Here is a 26,856-nt window from a genome sequence, read left to right on the forward strand (position 1 = left end):
GCTAAATATGTATTTTTTCCTAACTTGAAAACCTTGCATCTGAATGGGATTATATGGTCCCAGAATGAGTCTCTTTAAATGGGCCAGTAGGATATTTTCCTCGTTGTCAACATTCCTTAAGCATTGGAACTGTGGTGCGAAGTAAGAAATACAAAGCCCTTTTAGTCAGAAGATTTTTGGTCTCAGGGAGATAAGGCATGTGGCGTTTCTCATCTTTATTATGGTCAGGTTAACATTCTAAATGGTAAATTAATGTGAAAAGCAGACAGTTCTGTAGGGCCTCAGAGGAGGGAACTATGGAGGTTCCTTCATCCATTAAACAAGGATTTAATGAGTACCTGTCACTATACAGACACTGGGAAATCAGTGGTTTCTGTCCTCATAGAGCATATCATCTAGTGCAGGAAAATAAGCATTTAGAAGATGATGTGGAATGCACTGTTACTTATCACTTTATGTCAAATAAAGAGACTTCAAAGTGTACATAACATTGAAGTCAAATCTTAAAAGTTGCTTACATGAATGGAGGGCATTCCAAACAAAGAAAAGACTCATGGGCACAGCAGGGCGATAAGAATTGGGAAGCAGCAATGTCAGCACTCAGGTTAGTTGGTTAAGCTGCCTCTTTCCCTTTCCACTTACCTTCTGAATTTTTTAATATCCTCATCGATAAAATGGGAACAATACTACTGCTGAATGAATGTTTTCTCCCAACCTCATATGCTTATACAGAAACTACAATAAAACAATATTTGTAGAGACGCTTTGAGGAGCACAAAGCAATGTGCATATGTTATCATTTATTCAATAAATACTGAATGCCCTCTGTGTGTCTTGCCGTAAGACCATAGTTCTAGAAATTACTGAAATGATTCTAGCAGTTACTGTGGGTGCCATGATTGGGTGCTAAACAATCACATTTGCTAAAATGACCCACACTGGGTTGGACCAGAGGGGACCGTCTTAGCCTACAGGACAGTGAGTTTTGATCTATTCATACTCATGAAATTGTTTATGTGGAAAAGAGAAAGATGCTCAATTTAAGAATTATGGAATTCCAAAGATTCTTTTTTTTTCACCAGAATTCAAGATGGTTCCCAGCATCCTCAGTTCTCCTTTCTGGGAAATCTACTCAGGTACCCATTCTTATTGCATCCTGCCCCACTTAGTGGTCTGGTGAAGGGAAGTGGGGTAGTTGAGATGAAATACTTCAGCAGCCTGTTTGTGGTCATCATCACAGAATTGAGATAGACTAACATGCGACACTCTTGGGCTAAGACCTTTTTAAAGGTTGGTATTCAGGTGCTTATTATTTAAGACATACTTGCTACAGGTATCATCATCCCAGTTATTCTTCTCTGAACTAGTTGGAAAGCTAATGCTTGGAATGACATCACATCTGGGAGTAAGAGTTGATATTTTAGGAAGATGAGACCGGATTTAAAGGAGGAGAGTCTGACCGAGGGAGCCAGTGTGGAATAAATGAGACATTGGACATAAAGGAGAATTCAACTGCACATGTTCTTTTTATTATAAGGAGTTACCACAGTCTGAAATGATAAATCATTAGAAAATCCTGACAGATGATCCAACTTCAGAAGGAAGAAGAGAAAGGTGTGTCCTTTATCAGGATCCTGGGGCACTGGGGAGGCTGTTTACTGCACTCTTGTTCAGAATTACATGGTATAGTCACCTCTGGATAGCACCTAGGTTGCAAGGCTTCTGCTGCCTTCCTTAAAATTTCTCAGGGGACTACCTTGATGAGACAAACACCAGTTAGTAAGCAGTAGCTTTGTAACGTACCTCAGTGCCCAGGCCAAGGGTGGTATTTTAACAGAGTTACAGAAAAGCAAGGTCTCCTCCCTGAAAAAACAATGACCCCATTTTTCACTGCAAAAATTATCTATGTTTGGAAATTTGGTGGCCACCTTTTAAAAAGGAAACCTCTCTTTGATGATTGTAAAGCTGAGGCAGAAAAATAGAGCCTGGAAGGGAGTGGGTAAGTGCAAAACTTCGGGGGTCGAATGGACTGGTATTTGAATCCTGTCTCTACCACTTTCACCAACTGTGAGAACCTAGCACATAGCTTTCCTTCTTGGAGCCATGGGCTCCTCATCTATAAATTGAAGATCCTAATCTCAACCTCAAGAGAATTGTATTATCTAAGGAGTAGAGGAAATCATGTACTTGCAGTCCATAGCACAGTGCCTGGAAGTAGAGTATGTACTCAGGTCATACAAACAATTAAATCACCCGTTTTCATCCAGGGTTTGAAAATCTCAGGCTGTCCTCCTGCCTTTGCCTGTCCACATATTGCCCAACCTAAGACCAGCTTGGGTACCACCTTCTACCCGAAACCTGCTCAGCTCCACCCAGGCCACCATCATCTCACACTCCACAGACTCCGGGAGACTTTCACACCTGCACATTCCCTCCACCGACATGGTCTTGCTTTGTTAGTTAATGTACATGTCTTGTCCCTCCTCTAGAGCAAAACCTCTGAGAGGAAGGATCTCTAATGTGTGCTTTTGGGTATCTTCATTGTGTCTCATACACAATGCTCAAATATGCTCAAATATTGCTTGAGTGAATAAAAAGTACTCAAGTTGCACATAAAGGTACACAAGAGACATTCATCCCCTCCCTGACACTGACAGATTGTCATTGCTTCAGAAGAACAAAGGGTGACAAAGGATAATAGTTTATATAGTACTTCTTTATGAGGAATGTTAAAGATGAGGAAGAACGATGGCCTTTCATCCAAAGAAAGCTTTTGCAAGATTATGAAGTAAGGCTTTGCTATTAAAGGCTATGTTTTTTCTTAGTTTATGCTATTCCAATCACTTTCCTATTTACCTCGTGAAGGTAGAGACATGTGGTTTCTTAAAATGAATCCCTTCTCTGATATTAGCTTTCTTTATGGCTTTGATAAATCATTTAACCTTGTGGCCTCAGTTTGGCCATCTGTATCATGGGGGTAAAACTTTGCCACCTATGTAGTTAAAATTAGGTGAAGGGGTTAAAAATTATGCAGTGTCCTAGGGAGTGGGGAAGAGATTAAGTTTCAGTAAGGGCATTTGTATTTTGTTATACATTATTACAATTACTGTGTACTTCAAGCTGAGCGATTGGGCTTTCAGAGACTTTCTTTTACCAGTACTTAAAATTTCAACCATAATAAAGTATTTAATCATGAAAATTTATCTTATTCATGATAATGGAGAAAAAAATCCTTTTTCTTCCTTTTGCCTTTTTAAGAGTTGTAGGTTTGCCTGATGATTTAAAAGAGCCTAACTCTTTTTGATAATTATTTGGAGTACTCATCAGAGATATTTTCGAACTTCTTGAAAGTTTGTCTTCTTGAAACTTATGTTTCTGCCTAAAGTCTGCTATTTTCAAAAACAAGATAATGAATGATACTTAATTTAAATGCTCAGCACTAGGTAAGGCAACTCTGTGCTTTCGGGATTGAGAAGCAGGGAGGGGCCTGCGCTATACACGTTGTGAGGCAGAAGTTGAGAGTAATCGCAAATAAGCACTGATTGAGCTTCATCTAGAGCCATAGAATTTCAGAATAGTGCTCTGAGAATCTTCTGGTTTAATCCTTTCCCTGTATCCACTAAGAATGTGTTTGGCTGTAAGTAACTGAAAGTCGGACTAAGCAGGTTGTAGTTTTCTCATGTAGAAACAAATACATGATTCAGGACTGTCATGGTGTCACCAAAGCACCATCAAGGACTGAGATTTCTTCTTTTACCCATGCTTTAATGGGTCGTTTTCATCCTCATGCTGTGACCTCATGGTCACAGCATGGCCACTACCCTCTTTCCATGCATCTGCCTTCCAAGCAGAAAGAAGGGAACCGACAAGGGCAAAAAGTGCCCGCCAGCTCATTCTGCCACCTTTTATAGAATGTTACACAGCATGATCAGAGCTATGCCACACAATCTCCTCTAGCTGCAAGGGAGGCTGGAAAATCTAGGTCTTATAGCTGAGCATATTGCTGCTCTGTATAAAATTGGGGCTTTAGAAGTAGGTAAATAGGGGAGAAATATGCTGGCTAGCAGTCAGCAACATAGTTCCCATTACTCATAGAAATGTGAAATCTGAGCTGGCCAGAGCTAAGACTAGAAATCTAGTCTCCAGTGCTGTGCCTTTTTCACCATATCAGCAGTTTCTACCTTTTTCTCTACTGCTGGGAGAAATCAACTGCATTTATTTAAACAATTAGTTTGTTTGCACAATTTTTATTAGTCAAAAACATGACATAACCATTTAGATCTTTCGATAAGCATGACATAACCCGCGTTATCACACTGAGTTTTTTTTTAATAACAGCCATAAACAGATCACTTGACATTTTTTATGAGCCCCTGAATCCTTGCTACTGGTAAACGCAGGGTTTCTGGTAGGTGCGAGTCACTTCAAAGACAACTTTGGAGGTCAGTTTGGCTTTTTTTGTTTTTTTTGAATATTGAAATTAGCTTGCAGACTCTCATTACGGGGACCCGTTCTGCAAGTATTTATCAAGCACTTAAAGTGTACAAGGTGCTCTGCTACTTGCTTAATAGAGTAAAAAAGAGAAGCTTGGATTCCGGCCTCAGCATGCTTACTTCCTGGTGGAGGGCAGACAAGAAAGCCAGCCGTTGTATTATTGTGATGGGGACTCCAGGGTGCCGTCAGGGTCGGGGGCAACCTGATAGAGGACTACCATGGCATTCGGCACTGGGCGAGTCCAAACAAGCGTGATTTACCCCCGTTCTCAGACAGAGTACCTCCTAGTCGTAAGCCTGCAAGGCAACAGCAGTCGTGCTTTAGCTAAGTACTGAGGAATCCAGACATACAAAATGTGAGCACAGGGCTAAAGCCCCACTTCTTTATGGGTCAAAACATACATACATACATACATATACATATATATATATATATATATATATACACACACACACACACAACATACATACACACACACATATATATATATATATATATACATATACATATTTATACACACATACATGTGAAGGGAGTTTAGAAATCAAATTGCCCTGATTCTGAAAACATGCACAAGATGTATTAAAACAATAGCCATATAAACCAAAGATTTATTGTGCAGCTTTCAAAGAATCCTGCCAGTTTCTGTTCAGACGTTTACATGCTCTCTAAACCTCTCTAAGTCCATGATCCTCGTGGCCCAAACAGGGATCTTGCTCTTAGTGATGAGACATCTGAGGGTCTGAAGTTAACATCTCCCAGTTTGGCCAAGAAAAATATACTGCGGAGAATTATGAGAATTAAGATAACCTTCCAGGAAGTTCAGGTCACCAGGAAAGGTTGGAAGAGCGGAGACTCATAGACAATAATAGAGGAGGAAGGAAGGAGAGGTACCACAGGAAGGCAGCAGTTATCACTAGATGGCAGGGCCCATTAGAACAGGGACCATTCTTTATTCTTCCTCCCGATATCCTGTATCCCTCAGCCTTGTGCCTGGCATTAGGAAAGCACTCAATAAATATTTGTTGAATAAATGAATAAGAACATGGATTTGATTGAAAGCAAACAGAAAGTTCGGGAATAATAGGGAGTTCTTTCCATCCCCCATGTGTGATAATAATACAATATTCAAGTGCGTGTATTTGGCAACATTTAGGGAGATGCATAGCATGGTGAATGAATGCTCGATATACGTTTGCTTGGTTTTAATTAAGAACTTCTACTTTCATGGGCATTAAGAGAAATGCTGAGCTCAAAATGATTTGATCCCCTTTTTATGGAATATTTTCTATGGTATTAGAAATGCATCTGCCCAAACTAAGGATCCTGAAGAAGGAATAGTCCCTGGCGCCTCGTCACGCTCATAACCATGGCACCCTTCCTTGACATAGGCCCTCTACCTAAGCAATAGTTTCATTTAGCATTCTCGTATCATATTGGCAAACTTCTTTGCCTCTTAGGAAAACTTCTTAACTTAGTTGTGGAACACGCTGGTGCTCCTTTCAGTGGAGCTGAATCTAATTTGTCTCTCCTGGTTTAGTGCAATTGAATCATCTCAGGAAAATGAGAAGCAATTAAGTACCTGTTGCTAACAAGGCGCTGAAATAATCTGCCAACAGATGCAAGGTGTTTATTTATTACTGTAGTGTGTCATTTGAGAAGACATTACATTGTCTTTCTAACAATCAGAATTGACTTCCAAATGCAGGCATCACAGACCTAACAAGTACGACCTTTGAGGAGCACTAAAAAGAGAGTAAGAGGGCTTGTGAACACGGGGCAAGGTTAGCTCAAGTGCTGGTGTCCAGCCTAATGGGAAACGTTGTCGATGGGCTTTGGAGGAACTGGATGGTAAAGAGAAGCAGCTTTTTAGCAAAGGCCCTTTAAGTCCCAGTTCCGGAAATTATTAAATTCATTAGCCAGATACTTACAACCACCTATTACTGCCCAGCCAAAGGAAAAAACAGTTCGAGCAAATGTTTCAAAACTACAACTAAACAAAAGTCAGGAAGCATGTAATTAAAACTGTACCTTTACTGTACTGTAAAGAGTTTCACTGTGACATGGAACATATTTAAAGGAGAAGGCTGTTTAGCTAATTTGTCTGCAAGTGAACTGGTATCCTAAATGAACTGGAAGGCCACCCACCGAGCGAGCCTCATAAAGGGCCGTGGCGCTCAGCTTGGTTTTGTGTAACCGTTCAATAATTACTAGATAAATGCATAACTAAAAGCTCTATTACACTAATAATTTGTACTGAGGTAGATGTGTGGGACACCCTGCTGGGTTAATTTGTCATCCCAGCAGCAAACTTCTAAAGAGAGCTCTTCTGCAGTGGAATCTGTTAATATGTGGTCCCAACGAGGACAGGTTAGAGCAGTAAGACCAATTGGCTCCTTATCTCTTAAAGAGGCAAAATGCCTCCCGGGTGAGCACCGGAGAGGAGAATAGGGTGATGGGTGATTAACCACGTGGACCCAGATTTAAACTCATGTGGACAAAAGAAGCTGCTCTCCATCTCTCCATCTCTCCCTCCCTCTTTTCCACTCCCCTACCCGCCCCCCAACCACAGACCCACACATGCAGCCACAGTGAAGGCGTGGGTTCTGAGCAAGGTTTCTTTGGAATTATGTCACTGATGAGACTTCTGGGTATCACTTGTACTATAAATCACATAATCAGATAAACTCCCAGGTCTTTCTGGTTGAGCTTAATATAATGTTGATTCCATGTTTAGATTCATTCTTTATTTTTCTTTTTTCAGAGTAGAATAAAAAGTCAATATTGGACTTGTATCTCCTCTCTATATGAAATGTTTTCTTCTGTCTCACACACACACACACACACACACACACTTGCTGTTTTAAATATGAAGCTCACATTTAAGCTTCAGCACAGGGTTTTCAACCTCACCGATTGACAGAACCATAAATCATGTTAAAGTTAAGTGAATTACTGTAGCATGGAACTGTAGCTTTAACAATGTTTATGTAGTATCAGCTTATCATCCATGTAGGCAAAGGGGGGTGAGCACTGATACTCGAAATGGGAATGTACAGTCCTGTTAATGTAGCTGCAGGATCACGGAGAGTTACCCATTTCACGCTGCATCCTTTGTATTGTTGAAACTAGCGTATTTAACCACTCACGTGTATGGAATGTTTTTTAAAATGTGTATTTCCACAGTAAACTTACATTTGCCATATTTCTTAGTACTAAATGGCAGTTGCTTCCCCCAACCCCAAACAATTCATTCTTCTTATGCACAAAACACATGTGAGGAACATCAGAGTTGCCAGGTTGTATTACGGTAATAAGGGACCTATGAGGCAAATATCATGAAAGGAAATAAGCCATTTGACCTCTGAAAAATAATTCAAATGGGAGCAGCAGAGTGCAGTGAAAAGAGCATGGGCTGTAGAGTCAGCCAGGATAGAATGCAAATCCTGGCCAGCCGCTTGGGATCTGCATAAGCTTGTGCCAGTCACCCATCTTCTGCTGGTCTCTTAATTTCCCACCTGTACAAAACGTTAAGGTGTTAATAGGAGGAGGAAGTGAAATGACATATGGAAAGGGCCACATATGTTATTAGTATGTTACTAAATGTTAACTGTCTCAGGGACTTCCCTGGTGGCCCAGTGGTTAAGAATCCACCTGCCAATGCAGGGGACACAGGTTCAAGCCCTGGTCCGGGAAGATCCCACATGCCGTGGAGCAACTGAGCCCGTGCGCCACAACTGCTGAAGCCCACGCACCTAGAGCCCATGCTCCGCAACAAGAGAAGCCACCCCACGCGCCTGGAGCCCGTGCTCTGCAACAAGAGAAGCCACCGCAAGGAGAAGCCCGTGTGCTACAACGAAAAGTAGCCCCTGCTCACCCCAACTTGAGAAAACAGCAACGAAGACCCAATGCAGCCAAAAAAAAAATATATATATATATATTTTAATGTTAACTGTCTCAGATTCCCCCCCATCCCCATATCATTTTTTGCTGTCTTTCTGTGTGGTTCTCTTGAAAGGATTCTCACTTTCCTCATTCCTCACCCCCCATTCCCAGTTCTCTCTTTTATCTGCTCCTGTGGGTCCAGAAGGAGTGTTTTTTTTCCCTTCACTGGGAGGAGCCTCATAGCCTAGAAGAGATGGGGCCTCAGGGAAGTGAGACAGCCTGGTTACTCCATCCTATTATCCTTGTGTGGTTAGAAGAACGCGGCGGGGGCGGGGGGGTGCCTTCCCAATCAGGCAGGTGAACCCCCTTCCATGATGATTAGCCCATCGCCATGGTGAAGACTGCTTTGGCTTGTCTTCATTCAGGCATGGCTCTTGCTAAAGGGATAAGCGCCAGGACTTCCCTGGCGGTCCAGTGGCTAGGACTTTGCCTTCCAATGGAAGGGGTGCAGGTTTGATCCCTGGTCAGGGAGCTAAGATCCATGCCTCGCGGCCAAAAAACCAAAAATCATAAAACAGAAGCAATATTGTAACAAATTCAATAAAGACTTTAAAAATGGTCCACATCAAAAAAAAATCTTTAGAAAGAAAGGGAGGTAAGCACCATTGTTATTTACGAGAGTCAATTCTGCAAATAATTTTTGAGAATGTATCATCTTCCAAGCACTGTGCTAGGCCCTAACGAGCAAACCAGACAAGCCAGTCCTGCCCCTGCAGCCTAGTGGAACAGAAGAACAAAGAATTATTGCTCGGATGAGATTCATGAGAGGGGAATTAGCAGGGATCACATAGCACAGGTATTTAAAGTGATTGTGGGAATTTGGATTTATTTGTGTCAGGTTGTATGGGTCCCTTCTATTGGCATACAATACAGATTTAGAAAACCTTGGTATTGCTGAGGGATATCTCTAGATCTTCCTGAAACCTCAAATTCCTGAATGCCGTAATAAGAGTTGTTGAACTGTTGCATACCCAGTAATGAACAGAAGACATGTTAATAAGCACCCTTTCAAGTGAAATATTCATACAAGTGAAAGAACCCAGCCAGATTGCTTAATCACCCCTCCAGTCTCCCCAAAAGGAGATAATGGATTGGTTCATGTAACCGAAAAGTCAGAGGGTTTGCAGCTTCAGGTAGAGCTGGATCCAGACGCTCAGGCAATACCTTCAGAAATCTATATCTTTATCTTTCTCAGCTCTGCTGTCCTCTGTGTGAACTTGATTCTTAGACTGAATCTCCTCAGATCATGGCACTGATGACATGAGCAGCTCCAGGCTTAATCCCCACCAATGTAACAATCCCAAGGGAAAGAGAACAGCTGTTCCACAAGAGATCTAGGGACGGTCCTGCTCCCTAGAGTAGGATGCTTATGGCTCTGATTGGCCTGGTTTGGGTCATTTGCTCGCTTTTAAAATAATCTTTATGTTTAAAAAATAATGGGGTGGAGGGAGCTGCCAGGTGGACAGCCACCCCGCAGGGGGCACAGCATTGGCGGTCCTGGCCCCCAAGCTGGGCAGTGGCAGTGTCTGCTTTCAGAGCCCCCCTGGGGCTGCAGGTGAGGGCCCAGTAAGGTGCCAAGGGAAGGTGACGGCTAAGTATGACCTCGAGGAGCTACGGAAGCGCCTCAACCTGGAGGAGTGGATCCTGGAGCAGCTCCCTGGCCTCTACAACTACCAGGAAGAGGGGATCCTGGAGCTGGAGATTGCTGTGGGTGAACTCCTGGATGTGGAGAGTGATGAGACCCAGCTGCCAGGGTCAAGGAGCTCCTGGTGGACTGTTACAAACCCACTGAGGCCTCCGTCTCTGGCCTGCTGGACAAGATCCAGGACATGCAGAAGCTGAGCACACCCCGGAAGAAAGGAAGGGTCCCCCACGCAAGTGAACAGTGGCTCCACAGGACAATCCCTGGCCCCCGCCCTCATAGCAACAGCAATACTGGGGGGCCCTGCAGCCAGGCCTGGTGCCATGAGTGGGGCTCCCCGTGCCTCTGGCCCAGAGGTGTCTTCCCGGACATTAAAAAAAAACAAAAAAGATAACGGGGTTTCTCATTGGTGTGGCCTGGGTTACCTGCCCACCCACAGAACTGGGGGGAGGGTAAAGTCTAGGCTAATGACAGACTGAGGTGGAGGGAAGGATAGTTACCCAAAGAAACATTAGAGCTCTGTTTCCAGAAGAAAGGGTGAAAGACTGCTGGGCAGCCAAAACTGAGAGCTGTCCAGTACAGGAGATAAGAGCAAAGCTGTCCTGTGTGCTAGGCAGTGGGCTTGGCTCTGCTATCAGCCAAGTGACTTGGTGCTGCAGGTGGAGCTTACAGAGCACAGGTCAAACCCCGGTCTTAGAAGAGTGACACTTAGTCCATGCCGGGGACCTCCAGGGCCATGCAAACAGTTGAGAACAGTTCAAGTCTTGATTCCCAGTTATCTCAGGTTGCCACGTGGCACTGCATGATCCTGATTACTTTTCGTATATCTGAATTTATCCTAAAAACACAACTCTAAGAATAATAAATAGCCCAGAATCAAGCACGCTGTCTGGCACACAATATATTCTCAGCACATTCATTTTAAAGGTGTGAGCCCACTATGTACTAGGCACCTAGAATTAGAAATAATTCTAATTTTCGGGAAAATCTCTTAAATTAGTGCCAGTTTACCCAATTTACAGACAAGGAAATGCAGGTTTGAAAAAGTTACATAACTTTTCCTAGACTCACATAGGGAGTGAATGATTTCAAACCCAAAATAGTTGAGCTCTAAAAACCATTCAGACATACAATTTCCATTTTGCAGCAGAGGACACTAAGGTGCATAGGAGGCTGACACAGAGCTAGTTGATACCCAGCCTGGGGTAAATCTTTGGTACCCTGACTTCAAACCCTGGACCAATTCTTCTCCTACTTCCTCCCCTTGTGAGAAATCTACCAGCAGTAGGATAAATCCCTAAATCCTGTAGGGTGAATTCAGGAGGCTACTTTGAAACCTGTGCCTTAGTAATCGTGTTGCTCAGAAACAGGGGCTTGAACTGCAATGTATACCTGCCAGTTGGGCGGGGGTAGTGGGGGGAAGGCCGTGAATCAATCATAGCTTTGTTTGTTGTGGGGTTTGTTTGTTTATCTGCTTGGTTTTGCCTTTTTTATTTTAAATGTCAGCCAGCAAAGACTCCCAAACAGCGCCGGTCCCAGGACTTGGTAGGCCTCGCATAGGCTAGAGAACCTCCACGGAGCTTACTTTTGAAATTCTCTTTTGCGGGACTGCCCTTCCGACAGGTCATTTGAGAATTCATTCTCTGCCTGTTTCTGTTAACCTCTGTGATCATCCAATCTATGGTGGTGGTTTTTTCCTTAAATGTTTTTCTTTTATTCATCTCTTGACTCGCAGTATTGCTTGCATATTACGTAGAAGCTCAAGTTCCCTTCATGGAACTGAAGTCTTGTCAACTTTGCGTAATAACCGGTCACTCTTCATATCTCCAATAACCACAGCTGTTCTGTGGCATTTGAATGCATTGCACATTAGCCGTCGTGGCAGCTTAGGGGTTGCGTGCACAAGTATGATCTGTTCAGAGAAGGGGTCCTGTCAGGACCCAAAGGCTGGGGCTCTATCTCACAGACACAGAGCTTGAACTGGCACATTCCCTCAGGGTTTTTAAAACTCTAAATATCACAGCCTTCCCAAAGGCACAGGCTCCTAGAGACTGAGTCCAGATATACCCGAGAACCTAATATCCCAGAAACGTTTAAAAAATAATTTCTTTTAAAAACCACATACTCCCGGGACTTCCCTGATGGCACAGTGGTTAAGAATCCGCCTGCCAATGCAGGGGACGCGGGTTCGATCCCTGGTCCGGGAAGATCCCACGTGCCGCGGAGCAACTAAGCGCGTGCGCCACAACTACTGAGCCTGCGCTCTAGAGCCCGCGAGCCACAACTACTGAAGCCCGTGTGCCTAGAGCCCGTGCTCTGCAACAAGAGAAGCCACCACAATGAGAAGTCCGCGCACCGCAACGAAGAGTAGCCCCCGCTCACCACAACTAGAGAAAGCCTGTGCGCAGCTACGAAGACCCAACGCAGCCAAAAATAAATAAATGAAAATAAATTTTTTTTGAAACCCCACATACTCCCTTGTTTCACATTTTTTAGATTTCAGTGTTGTTACATATGGATCAGTTGTATTGTTATTTGTAAATGTAATCCCAGAGACTGAATTTCATTGAAATTTAAAGCTCGATGAGCTTCAGCAACCTGTTTCGTTCAAACTCCTCATTTTGCAGATGAAAGAACCAGAGGAGAGAGAAGTTGCCCACATTTAAAGCCAGGTAGAGACAGCAACAAAATTAAAACCCAAGTCTCTTTATCTAACTAGAAAATTTTCCTAAAAAGTACCCCAGAGCTTCTAAAAAACTTTTTAAGCAGTTAACATATATTGGCTCTCTGATAAGCAACTCCCAATAACTAACACAGTGGGACATTTAAGGGCAGTGGTAGAGATCTCCATTGTATGAGGCTATGACGAGGCCATGCTCAGAATCTGATTAGGTCAGAAGTGTACCTAGGTAGCAGGGGTCTACATGGTAAAGGGGGAGGTCAGGATGGACACTTAAGGATTATAGGTCTAAGTAAAAAATAAAGTCTAGAGGGAGATAGCCCCATAGTTCTAAGTTTCTAGGTTAAGTCTCAGAGTCTAAGATTTAAGCAAAGGTAGGGATTCAAGGTGTATTTCATCCAAAAAGAGCCTTTACAGTCATTGTTTCTATGGAATCTATGACTTTTACATCAAGGTTGCTTCTGTTGCTTTGGTTTTGCATTTTGTTGTTGATGGAACTTTTTTCAAGACCCTCATGTCATATCCATATTGTTAGCTCATACTCTTTTATCAATATTTATGCACTCATTTGTCCAAGAGACAGATAGGCAACAGGTGCCTCTTACTCCACTGTTCCCTTCCCCCTGTGTATTCTACGATTTGAACAGGTCCCTAGCACATAGGAGCAAATTCCAATTTAGTCATTTCTCATCCCCATACCCATCCTTACCTATAATAGTATTACAAGTAAAAGAAGCTGTTTATTGATGATCACTTAACCGTATGGTCAGGAGCTGCTCCATATGCCTTATATACATTGTCTCATTGAATCCTCAAAACAAATCTATGAGGTGTAAGCCCCATTATACAGATGGCAAACTGAGAGAAGCTTGGAAACTTGAATCACAGCTGGAAATGATAGAGCTGAAATTTAAATCCATGTCTATGTGACTCCAAAGACCATGGTCCTTATATCACTCTACTTTTCTTCTCTTCTCTTTCCTTTCTTTTCTTTTTATTAAACTATAGTTGATTTACAGCATCCTGTTAGTTTCAGGTATACAGCACAGTGGTTCAGTTATACATACATATACATATATATATATAAATTTATATATATAAATATATTCTTTTTCAGATTCTTTTCCCTTATAGGTTATTACAAAATATTGAGTATATAGTTCCCTGTGCTACACAGTAGGTCCTTGTCGGTTATCTACTACTTTTCTGACTCATATGTTTAATTTGACATGATATACACATGGATGTGGGAAACCAGCACATACACAAGGCATGTTAAATAATGGTGAAAAGGGACAATCAAAGAGTGACAGTGGATAGTTCGTGGAGATACAGATGGCAAGCAGGTTGCTTTGGAAGCCTTCAAAAAAGGTGAGGCTCTAGCAGAAAGGGCAGCTGGGACAAGGATGCAGTTTGGTAGGGAAGAGGTGGAAGGAACGGTGATTGTCTGGTGCACAACTCACAAACAGAGCATTGCAGGTGTTTGGAGGGTGAACAGGAATTATGTGGGTCTATACCAGGGGCCATCAAACTGTGGCCCACCAGTCAAATCTAGCCCTCTTCCTGTTTTTTAAGATAAAATTGTATTGGAACATGGCTACACTGATTTGTTTATGTAATATCTATGGCTGCTCCTGCGTTTAGTGGCAGAGTCAAGTAATTGCAGCAAAAACCATGAGGCCTTCAAAGCCTAAACTCTGTCCTCTATGGCCTTTACAGAAAATGTTTGCCAACCCCTGGTCTAGACTATAAACCAGGGCATTTGAGCAAGAAAAGTCTTTCAAGAGCTAAAATTGATCTAAATTAAAATTTTAAAAGACCTTGGCCTGCCCCTCACCCCTCTCTCTATTTTTTTTTTTTTTTTTTGGTTAAAAACAGACCAAAAGATATTGGAATTTGATCTCTACCCTGAACCTCTACCTTAACTCAAATGGAATAGAATATATCAGTTATCTTGGAAATCTACTGTAACAGCAAGTTACTTTGTTTGGTAGCAATAATAGAAAAATACTGGTGTTTTGCAAGTCATGTGATGTCATATATTTCTCTTATTTGACATACCCAGGTTCTTTTGCATGCCTCTCAGTGATGTTAAAGATGCGTACTATATGTTTTGAAAACCTTGGCTTGAGTCACAGGTTTGTTATTTAGAAAAGGTTCCACCTCCCAAAGGCTTGAAAACCATTGCCAATTCCTCGTTCCTTGTGTCTCTGTTAAAATAAATCCCATAACTCCAAACTTCTAGGCTTTCATAAATGGCAGGTCTGACTCATGCGTGATTTATAAATTATAGCCATGGACCATTAAGATAGATTTCTCAGCTTTAGGTAGGCTATCATGTTGTTATATATTGTGGTTTTGAATTTCTGAAGAAGCAAACTGCATAGTAGTTGACAACCCAAACAACTCAGGTTCCGTTTGCCCTTATAGAAGGCTTTTTTTTTTTAAGCACAATTTTTTTCTTCCACTTTCTGCTCCTTTTAGAGCTCTGCCTTATTAAAATCTTTACTTTTAAATACGAGTAGTCAGGAGTTCTTAATGCCACCTTGTACTTTATGGAAATGGTTATTTTTGTCTAAACATCCTACCACTGAAGACAGATGAGTAGCTTTTTCTTCTAATGGTGCTAACAGAGTGAAGCAAACATTTTGGAATCTCACCTGTTGCCACAGACAGTGTCAATTAACAGTAAGACTGAAGTTTCGCAAGTGCCAGGGCTTGGGAGTGGTCATTCATTCTGTGAGGGAAGAAGGCTGTGTGTAACGCTGTCTTAAGAGCATGCTGCACCTGAAGGAGGATTAGATTTTATTGTTTGCACTGCTCTCTTGAAAGCTTATCTTTGGAGCCTCCTATAAAAGAGAGACTAGGATCTAAGGGCTGGTGCCGGAAAGCAAAAGCTAACATGAAAAGAATCCAAGTCTCTTTCCAGTCCGTGAGAGTCTGCAGTGGTTCATGGACAAGAAATAAAGGAATTAAGGCAATGTCAGGGCTAAGTAGAAGAGCATATTTCTCTTCTTTGAGCTAGAAATGTGTCCATAAAGCCTCCTCCCTATAGTGGACTCTCAGACCGAGAATCAATTGTTGGACCACAAAAAGTCTCTCAACATACACAATACAACAGTAATGACCTTGACCTTCTCCTTCCCCAGTCTTAATCAATTCTGCCTTAAAGAAGGAAGAATTTTTTTAAGTTAAAAATATATATACTCAATCACATTGAATTTTAAACGTTTTCTCTTTCAAGCTAAAACCAAGAGAGTCCTTTAAATAATCGGGGCCACTGTGTGGGGTGGTGGGTGGGTGGTGTGCAAACAGGTAAACCAACCTGACTGACCTGCTTTCTTGTTTTTAAGTATCCAGTAATATGATCATTTTGCAATAAATAACTGAGCCTACAGCTTTGGGAAATTCTGGGTCTCTGCTTCTTTAACTGTGGCTACTTTGTTCAGAACGTGTAGGCAGGGCCATTCCAGCCAAAGAAACCTGATCAAATTTCCTTCCTTCCCATCCTACTGGTATTCTTTGTGAAAAGCCCAAGCAGTTGTTCGAAACTAGTTTGGCCTCTGGTTAAAGTTTAAACTAGTAGTGAGATCCATCCAGAATGGAGTGTTTCTGACACTTTCTGCTGCTCCTGGCCTAAGGTATTAGACCCCAGAGCAGCCAATTTTGTAGTGCCTTTTAATACACAAAATTGTATTAACATCAGCCTGGATACAGATGGATGCATTGCAATAAACTGTAACCACTTGAGAAAAGCCTTTATTGACTCTCAAGTAAATAATGCACATTTTAAAGGATCTAAATATGCATTTACGTAATGTGCTCTAATTTTTTATTGTGTCAACTACTCACACACACACATCCATAAGAGACGTTTTTCTGCGTCAAAAATTTGGACTCATACCATTTTTTCTGCATTGCATTGGCACCATGCCAGATTCACAATGGTATTTTCTCTTCTCTAGGGCCTGAGCTGACCATCTCAAAATACATTTAATGAATTTTGCTGATTGAATGATTTGTTGACTGATTTAACCCCAGTGACGCTTTCTAAAATAATCTGCAACTACTTGGACAAAAACTTAGGCACACTGAAAACATCTAATCCAAGATAAAAGGGAGAAAACAAGAAATAGGGAAGGAGGAAAACCAAATTTAGACATGGCTGAAATCTTAAGTCTGAGCTTTAGAGCAATGGAAGAACCCAATGCAGTCTCATTGTTCAGGAAAAGAGTGCTGCTAGCAGGTTATCCAGAGAAATAGTGGGTATTTACTAATATTTAAGAGTACTTTGTGATGTCTGTAACACAACTGTTTTCTGTTTGAAGAAATTAAAGCTCAGGATCTTGAATGATTTATATCCAGTTCCACAGTGGACTAATGGCTGAACCAGAATGTCCAAGGCATGAGAAAGTAGGGTTTGCGAAGGATGACCCTTTGCAGTGCAGACTCAGCAGTTGTCTAATGTGAATCTACAGGCTAAATGATTTCCTGGTATTAATTAAGAATTAATTGATCCTTATAAATCAACCATTGTGGAATTAACTCCATATAGTACCATGTGTTCTTAGGTCTATGTTAAAATAAACTCTATGACACAGGAAAAAGGTGAATAAATTGTTTTTAGTAAAATGTAATAAAGAAACTAAGGTCTACATTCAAGTTGTTAATGATTTTCTTTTACATATTTAACAACAGCAGTAACAACAGGAGGGCAAGGATGCTTATTAACAATTAAGGGAGGGATTCCACGGTCCTGTTGAATTATTTCCTCTGTCAGGTTTCTCTAACTTTTATCTGTCTAGTCTTTGCTCAAGTGAATTTTTTCCCTTGGGCAGCATTCTCTGCTGGCCACCACAATTTCATAATCTCACAATCATTCATCACTTTCCATTGAGCACCTGAAGCATTGCCACTTTATCATTAAGGTCTGCTTCCTGGGGACTCTTGACAATGGAGTTGCCACCTTTGTGTTTGACATGCTGTAAAAGTTGAGTGTATCATTTTGTTGTGCTCAGTACATTCCCAGCCTCATTTGGGAGATGCCACATTCCAGCTCTAACTAGAAACTATTCGGTCAAATGCACGGCACTGGGTCAAAGCTTCTTGCTACCAGCAAAGATGACCATACCATATTAGATGAAAAAATTCCTTGGGTTCTTTAAAGCACAATTTGCAAAGTAAGAGATGACCAGAGCCATTTAACTTTTTAGCTGCAGATTTTAACTCAGACAGTAATGGATTCCAAGACTTACCATTCAGTGTATGAAGCCCGAAGTTTTACCAGTTTTTCTACAAGCTCTCTGGCTGTTTGCCAGGTTAAAAATATTTTTTTAAGTTTACATTTATTTGTATGGTTACTTTATTAATTTCTGTACCACTCATATATTTAATCATTCATTGAACCATCAACAAATATTTACTGAGTGCCAGACACTGTTCGAGGGATATGACAGTGAATCATTAAATGGATGGAAAAGCTATTTACTAATATGGAGAAGAGAGAAGAGCCAGTATGAGGGGTGGAAGGTGACAAGAATTCTAGTTCGAATGGGTTATGTTCAAGATGCCCTCAATTATGTGATTGAAGACAAAACTTTGTATTGTCTCAGTGTTGAATCCCAAGCCCATAGTAGGAGCCTTGGAATATTTTTTGATAGGTTAAAGGTTGCATGAATGAAAGGATCCCATCAGGTCATCTGCAACGTATGGACTGGACTCTTGTTTCCACTCCAAACCCCTATTTCTACTCTTTAAAAACTACAGATGCCATTCTGAACCTCAGAGTCCTAGCCACTCTAATTATTAGTCAGAAAATGCTCCAGTCCTACAGCTACAGTAGGGAACAAAAATCCCGTGTCCGGGGATCAATAGAGATGCATCCTTTTTTGACAGATGGGATGATGGTAGAAAGTGTGGCCAGTCTCACTTAGTTGTTCTTCGTTTTATGAGTCACCCTCAATATTAGGAAAGTCTTACTTTCCAAATATTTGGGTATTCCTTTGTTTTCTCTTTGCAGGGCCTTCTTGAGTTTAAAGATTTAAACTGCAAAAAGTAAAGGAAAAATAAATACTCTCATCTGCTTTTACTTGGCAGTTGTTTTTCTGGCCCTCATTGGGGAGTGAGAGCCGCCATCTTGGCGTTACTTGGTTTGAGTGTCTTCAGCCCTTCCCATGTGCTGTTCTTACCCTTCAGCAGGCTTCACGAATCACCCTTCCACTTCAAGGGCAGAAATCTTCCCAGGAAAGATTATTAAGCACCTCACATACGTTTTTTAAATCTAATGTAATCTTCTTCCTGTATCAGTGAAACTCAGCAGGGTTCAAATATAAGGGAATGATGGTTGTCTGAGCCTTTCATCAGTTTGTATGAGCAGAGGGCCAACAATTTAGCAGGGGTCACTGCCTACCTACTCAGCCTGTGGGTTCCCCTGCTATAACTAACATCTATGCGTTTCTGAGTTTGGCTTTGAAATGGCCACAAAAAAAGGCAACATAAACCTTCTATGTAAAGTGAGGCACCCAGATTGCATGGGTTCATTAAGTGATCATTTACTACAGACTTCAAAAAATTTCATCCTGAATTAGTCCCTAGAAATTTCCTTGAAAGGAGTATAAGAGCTTTAACAATGAATTATTGTCTATGGAAATCTCAGCATGAAAGGGGATCCGTATGTGCAAACTAGAATTTGTCATATGTAATGTCAGTTAAATCAGGTCTAATCTACCAAATACATTTTTTATTGCCTGCTTCATTAAAAAGGCTCTTAAGGTAATGAATAATCTTCAGCTTCACCAAGGATTATTAATGCCTTTATAACTCATGTCCACTGAAAATAGAAAGACAGCTTGAAACTCTACCCTCATCTAGCCTCCATGTTTGTCTTAGAGCTTTAAGGAAGAAAATCTATCAGACCTCTCCAGGGTTAAATGCTGTCACACGAGCAGTTACTAGGAATTGGGGCAGGAGAAGAAATTTTAAAAGGAAGTTGAATCCAGTTTAAAAGCTGTGGCAAAACAAGTCTTTCTCTTATTAACTCTGATGTTTTCTTTTCCTACAGCAAGTCCACATGCGACACCATCAACTCTTCATTTTCCAACATCACCCATCATCCAGCAGCCTGGGCCTTACTTCTCCCACCCAGCCATCCGCTATCACCCTCAGGAGACGCTGAAAGAGTTTGTCCAACTTGTCTGCCCTGATGCTGGTCAGCAGGCTGGACAGGTGGGGTTCCTCAATGTAAGGAAACTTCTTTTTTTTTTTTTTTTTTCAATTTTTTAGAAATATTAACCGAACGTAAAAATAACAAGGGAAGACCTTATGACCATATGACGTTGTGCTCTGATGTTGTGTTGACTGACTGCAGGCAAATGTCATATTTATTCTAGATTGTGGGAAAGTTAACTTACTCTAAGAGGGATTGGCCAGGGTTTAAAAACAGTGTTTGTGTTAACTTCGCAACTGTCAAGTTTATGGATATAAATCATCTCAAGGGTGAACTGTGTAACCTTCTAAGGTCTGTGGGCAGATAATTCCACCTCATGCATACTAACCCAAGGGCTCACGCAGTTAACAAAATAGAAAGACCAAATAGTTTGAAATAATGATTTTGGGTGGTAGGGAGAGGTAGGGGGAGGAGGGGGCACAGATGTTTCAGATCAGCTAAGTTGATATTTTTAAAAAATAGTCCTCTAACACTTTACATCAAGTTGACCAGTACTTGAACTCAAGATTCTAGAAGTAGTTTATTATAGTTTGTTATTTCTGCAAGTAGGTATCTTTCCCACTTATCTTTGTATAAAGCTAAATAGTATTCAGTAGTTTCGAATGGAGGTTTTCATTTTTTCTCAAATAAACCAAATCACAATTTGAAACAATATTCCTAATGTAAAAGTGATTTTTTAAAATCACAAATTTTATTTCAAATATAGAACCAAATGTTTGCAATGGAGAGCTCTATCCCAAGGCCAATAATAATAACAATGAATTGGAAATAATGACCAGCATAAAGCCAAATGTGATTTTCCTTTTCTCCTAATAACTGTAATGAAGCCACAGATGGGCCATAATTATTACTGCCTAATTTAGAATATTATATCCCACGACCCTATCACCGATTTTCTTCCCTCGAAGAAATACCTGATTCTGCATATCTGAGACAGAACAGGCAGCCTTGACTAATGTCTGGTGATGTGTTAGCAGATACATTTCTGTCTAGACAACAAATCAATATGGACCCTTTTTTCTTTTTGCTTGTGTATTCATCTGCTTGGCTTATTCTAAAGCATTCACTTGTGGACTTTTAGCCCACTCAGAAATGACACACAGGCAAGTTTGTTGGCAAGAAAGCACAACATTCTGACTGTCAGATGAGATTGTCTTTGAGGAACAATACTAAATATATAAGTGAATGTTGATGAGGCAGTGATACTTCCTCTGCAGAATTACTAAGCTTAAACTTAAAAGCCTGGGCCAGCAACTGAATTTTGATTCAGGGCTAGAGCCTAAGTAGGAGCTGTTATTGTTGGTTGAATAGTGTCACTGAAGACCAGAGGCAGAAAGGCCACTTGGGAAGCCATGGAAAACTGAAGTGATCACCAGCATCAAGCATCTGACTTTTAAAATTTCTAACTCTTTTTTAATAGTCCTGACATCACCCCCTATAACTATCAAATGACCAGTTTTGCATTTTGATCAAAATTTTATAGGGTTTAAGGCAGGTCCTTCACGGGACTGTTTCGAAAAACTCAAAAATAAATGGATTTTATTGCTTTCTTCAGAAGGAAACTTTTCTTTTGTTAAAGAGCTGTTACTTGGTTGTTCTAACATCAGGCAGCCAGATAAATATGACTCCTAAGGCATATGCTTATATAATTTAAATCAAAATTAGAAGTGATATTTTTCCTTAGCAGAATTTTGACAGCTGAATTCTAAAGTTTCTGTGCCTGATGTTATACAATATGTGAAAGAAATTTTTTATGTTCACTTAACATATTTATTAAATGTTATATAATATCAACTTTGAAGAGTGAAAATAAAATATTTTTTTAATCTCAAATGCATATTTAGGAAACTTTGTTATATCTGTATAAATAGACATGATGGAATAATTCCACAATCTATAAAACACTTATATATTAAATCAATATTCAATAATCATGAGAATGATGACAAAAGTCACAGTTAATACAGAATCAAAACATACCAAGCAAAAGTTAGCAGGTCATTTTCTAGAATCAGATGCAAAGAAGGTCAGAGTCGTTCAAGAGGTAAGCTTAGGGTGCATTGAGCATGTATGCCTAAGACTGTACTTTTGTGGAATGCCTTAAGAGCAACCCACAGCTCTTCATCCATATGCTCTTACGGAAGAATTCAAGTAGCTAGAATACTTAGTAATTTATGTGAAAGGTGCCTAAGGAATCTTTTGTTTTCCGAAGCGGCTAATGGTTCTATCTGTGTCTTCTTTCTCTTGTGCGTGTTTTGTTTGGTTCCCACCCTGGCAGCCCAACGGGAGTAGCCAAGGCAAAGTGCACAACCCATTCCTCCCCACCCCCATGTTGCCACCACCGCCGCCACCACCGATGGCCAGGCCTGTGCCTCTGCCGGTGCCAGACACAAAGCCTCCGACCACGTCAGCGGAAGGAGGCGCAGCGTCCCCCACCTCACCAAGTAAGTATCGCTGAGATGCGGCGCCGGTCGCCGGTCGTGCTCTGCACACGTGAATGCACACCTACGCCTGGCCCCTCACTGCATAGGCTTCAGTGAAAGGCACGATCCCCAGCGATGGCTGTAGCATGAGTTTGTAGAACCAAGACCAGGTCAGAGCAAACAGCACTCTAGGGTGCTACCAACCACATCAGGTGTGGAAATGACTGGGTGTTTGGGTGGATGAAATGGTGTAACTACATGCCAAGGGCTGAAGTCAAGATATGAAGTATTAAATTTTGCCTATTATTTGAGTGGCTTTGAATGCTATCCTCATGATCATCAAACAGCATCTACTTTTATGGATTCTTATTAGAAAGAGTTCCTCATGCTTCTTAGAGCCCTGCCTTCCAGTAACTTACAATCCAAGAGAAATGCATGTGATGAGGTACCAAGGTTAATGCAACTCATCTCAAATAGAAAAAAAGTTTAGATCAAAGTAACCAATTCAAAGGTGTGTACGTTGAACATTCGCGAAGAATAAGAGCCTGGCAGAAGGTCAGAGCCAGTAGCCATGGCAGCTGCATGGCTAGGCTTGGCAGAGGGAGGAGATGGAAGATGAAACTGGAAGGAAAGAGAAAAGAAATCTTGGCTTGTCTCTGAAAAGTATGGGAACATGTGATCAGACAGTATAGGATTTCAAAACCTTTTGGAATAATGGGAATCATTACTTGATGAATTAGAGGGAGAACAGCTCTCCTGATATTTTAAAGATGACAGGGAATAGAAGTAGCTTAAACACATAAATTTGGCTTTTCTTAGTACCTGAAACAATGACTAAAAGAGTGACAGCTGGAGGCAGAGTTCCCAGGTGATGGTTGGACTACCTGACCTTGACGGGGGTGTGATGACCACCTTCTCTAAAGCTTTACAGAGAGATCAAAGCACAGGAAAGAATGGGAACTGTGACAGTGCCCCTAAGGAGAGGAGGTCTTCAAGGAGGTGAGGCTGAATGCAAGGAATCTACTGAGGAAAAGATGAGTGTAGACCACGAAAGAAGTGTTAAGATCAAGAACTTGAGCAGCAGTTATAGAAGTTGAATGGAGGAGAGCACAAGAAGAAATGTCTTATCGACATAAGCTTTGGGATTGGACAACCACTTGGATGAATATAGTGAAGGATGAAGGATGATTCAGACTTCTCAGCACTGGGGACACGAGTACAGGACGGAAGGAGCCAAAGAGAAAAAATGAGCCTCTTGTGACACTGTGACATTGTGACACTGTGTTCATTGGATTTAATTTTGGTGACACTGAATCCCAAATGTCTAGGGTCTCTCTTGGGCGTGGATGAGCTTTGGGCTCTCTAGTACGTATCCACTTTGATAACACATGTAGCAGTGAGTGGCCCTGTGCATGGATTCTGGTTTCATAGCAAAAAGATTGAGGGTCTAGGGCCAATTCTGGGGAGGCTTACCTCTCTTGGTAAGAGGGGGTTCAACACTTTTCAACAAAGGAGAAAACTCTTGAGTGTCCAGTGACATAGGAAGCAAACTAGGCTTGCTCTAAGCATCTTGGAAGCTCAGCTTAGAAAAGAAGCTTCTGAGAAGCAGAAGCTCATAGGCCTGTCCTGCTTATTGTGTATTCATGTAACATCTTCAAAGGAGTCAGAGAAATAATCATCTCCAAACTCTATTTAGATCTAGTCACTGGGGATGTTGACTTACACATCGGCAGCCATGTGCTTAAACTGTGCTCTGTACATGCCTCTGGGTACCACTTTTCTGTTCATCTTCTCTCTGTATGTTCAGGACATTGGCAGAACCCTCAAAAAGCTTTGTTTAATGTTCTTTTTATTCTGTGTAGACATATCCTTACCTCCACCATCAATGTCTCATGCACCTGTATTGCATTTTCCAGTAACGGGGATGGGGCTTTTCTGAGGCACTGTGGACGAGTGGAAATACCCTGGGCAGCTAGCTGTTGAAGTCTAAAGGATAGGGGCTCAAACCCTCACCTTTCACACTGCTATCTCTATTTCTTTACCAACCCCAGTTTCCTCATCTGTAGAACGTGGGTGATAATACCTAGCTGGCAGGGTTATGTGAAATCAGCCACGATAAGCACTACCACCAAATAAATTGGAGCATTTTATTATCTGCCAAAACTCTTAGCTAGTGGAAGCCTCTAGGCTTGGCTAATGAAAAAATATTCCTGTAGGACATGTAGAAGCTACTCAATCCCTCAATCAGGTTGATACCTTTGGGTCCCTTCCCTGGACTCCACTCCATGGATTGGATCTAATGCCTTGTATAAAAAGATACCCATGGTCCTCTTGTGCCCAGCCTCAAGCATTCTTTCAACACGATGGGAAGAAGTGTGGAGGGCGTCTGGGCAGATCCGGTTATGATTGCATGTTCATTAGCACAGTGTTTAGAGATTTTTGGAAAGAGAATATCAGGAAAGGGGACCCAAAGTTTGATATTTACGTAATAATTTGAAACTTACTTTTTGAATCCTAGAATTCTAGGAATGTAGACAAAACAAAGGGTCCTACTGATGGTATAGAAAGGTTTTTATCATCATAAATCTTAGCCTTTTTGGTCTTTTCTGGGGTTTGCTGAATTCACAGTCATATGTTGTTTCACAGCAATTATCACCTGACCATCTTCTACTTTATTATTAAGACAGTGATATTCTGGGAAACTGGTAATTTATAGCATAAGAGAAGCCTCTCAAGTTAAAAATCTCAAAGCCTACCAGTCCACATTGGGAAGAGATTTAAGAACCCCCGCACAACAAATCCTCTTCCATGCCCCAATTCCTGAACTAATTGATAAATAAAATACAAGAAAAAAAATCAGATGGAAGACTAGACTATAACCTCTACTATTAGGAAATGTATTTTTTAGCTACAGGCGAATGTGCTTCCTAATGCTGAAACACAAACAAACCCACCCAGTCGCTGGCAGTGCAGGACCACCGCAGGCCTTCCCATGGGAGGGGGCTGCCCTCCTGTGTAGAGCTGATGGAGGTCCAGGTGGCTCTGTGCTTCCTGGCAGCACCTGTCTCCCTAAGGGAAAGAGGAGAGGAAGGGGTGGGACGAGTCACGTCCAGTGTCTACTTCCAATCGCTACAATAAGTGAGGGAGTGGAGAGGCCCAAGAGTGGATGGGAGGGAAAAGATACCAAGAGTGCTGTAGCCCCTCTTCCTTAACATTCATCTTTGATAACTACCTTCTTTCATTCATTTATTCATCCTTCATATATCGAGTATCCGTCATGTGCCAAGGACTGTGTTAGCCCCTGGGGATACAAAGATGATTCATCCCTGCTCTAAAGAAATGTGGGATTTATTGCAGGAGACAGCTGGGAAACGGGTAGCTCACACTGACAACACTGGGACAGGGGTGCACATAGGTGCCACAAGAGACTTGGGAGGGATTTGGGTCCAGATGCGGAGCCTCAGGTAAGATTTTTTGGACTGAGTGACTTCTAAGCTGTTTAGTAGGAATATCATTCTGGTGTTTTAAGTCTGAGAGAGAAGGTAGAACTTCTCTTCAGAAACCAGCTTGTGGGTGGAAGGAGGGGGTGTCTAAAATTGGATTACCACTGGATAAAAATTTAGAGCAAAAGTATATTTCATAAATTCTGTGCTTTCTTAGAAATTAAAACCACAGGATGGTTGGATCCTGGTTATCTTTGTCAGTTTATTAGAGCTCAACTTTAGTGAGGAGAAACATCACAACAGAGTATTAAGTACAGATGTTCAGTATCCCAACAGTATGTCTGAAACTGAGGCTTTTTCAAAAACACTAACTGTATAATCTAGGACAGCCTTTCCTATTGAGGGGTTTAAGATGACTTGCAATAAAAAAAGATTTAAAAAGTAAAAGTAGGAAATCATACCCAGGATCACCTATATTACCAGCTTTTCTGGGCCTGGACTCCTGTGTCTGTTGGAATAATACTTTGTTCTACACACTCTCATAGGTAGATTGTCAGGATGAACGGGGGTGACAGATGTGCTGTGCTATAGACAGTTAAAAGTCCAAGACATCATTTTTAATATGCTCTTATAATGAAATACAAATGGATACCAGCCTAAAGCAGAATATATACTTTTAAACTAATCAGTTGCCTCTGGCACCAATATGCAACTTTGCAGCTGTGGCCAGGAAAACAGGGTAAGGCAGATTTGGGGAGGGACATGTTTGCCTATAAAATAAATAGATTTTAATGGGAAAAATCTTTACCAGTGCCTTAAAAAACAGAGTAGCGAGGGTGGAAATAAGAGTTCTGCTGTCTCTCAAGGAGGACATTCATACTGTTGATTCGTTTGGAGAAAGATTGATATACTATGCCTGATCTCTTTAGGATACCATGACAAATAGAAAGGATAACTGGTTAAGAGTAATTCACAATGGATGGGTTCCATTCCCGCTGATTAAC

The 26,856-nt window shown here is 41.4% G+C and overlaps 1 protein-coding gene and 1 pseudogene across 3 annotated transcripts in view; both read left to right on the forward strand.

Annotated features, from left to right (window-relative positions):
* Positions 1-26,856, forward strand: part of NFIA (nuclear factor I A) — a 392,954-nt gene that overhangs the window by 307,734 nt on the left and 58,364 nt on the right. For 2 of the 3 annotated variants that reach the window (XM_060022868.1, XM_060022849.1), the window contains exons 8-9: positions 19,822-20,000; positions 22,265-22,430. In XM_060022868.1, the coding sequence (XP_059878851.1) occupies positions 19,822-20,000; positions 22,265-22,430 (345 nt within the window). The remainder of the gene's footprint in view (positions 1-19,821; positions 20,001-22,264; positions 22,431-26,856) is intronic. The other variant, XM_060022859.1, reaches the window with a different exon arrangement.
* LOC132425357 (protein phosphatase 1 regulatory subunit 14B pseudogene) lies at positions 1,091-14,498 on the forward strand (annotated as a pseudogene).

This window comes from Delphinus delphis, chromosome 1 (genome assembly GCF_949987515.2).
Source record: "Delphinus delphis chromosome 1, mDelDel1.2, whole genome shotgun sequence".
Lineage (NCBI taxonomy): Eukaryota > Metazoa > Chordata > Mammalia > Artiodactyla > Delphinidae > Delphinus > Delphinus delphis.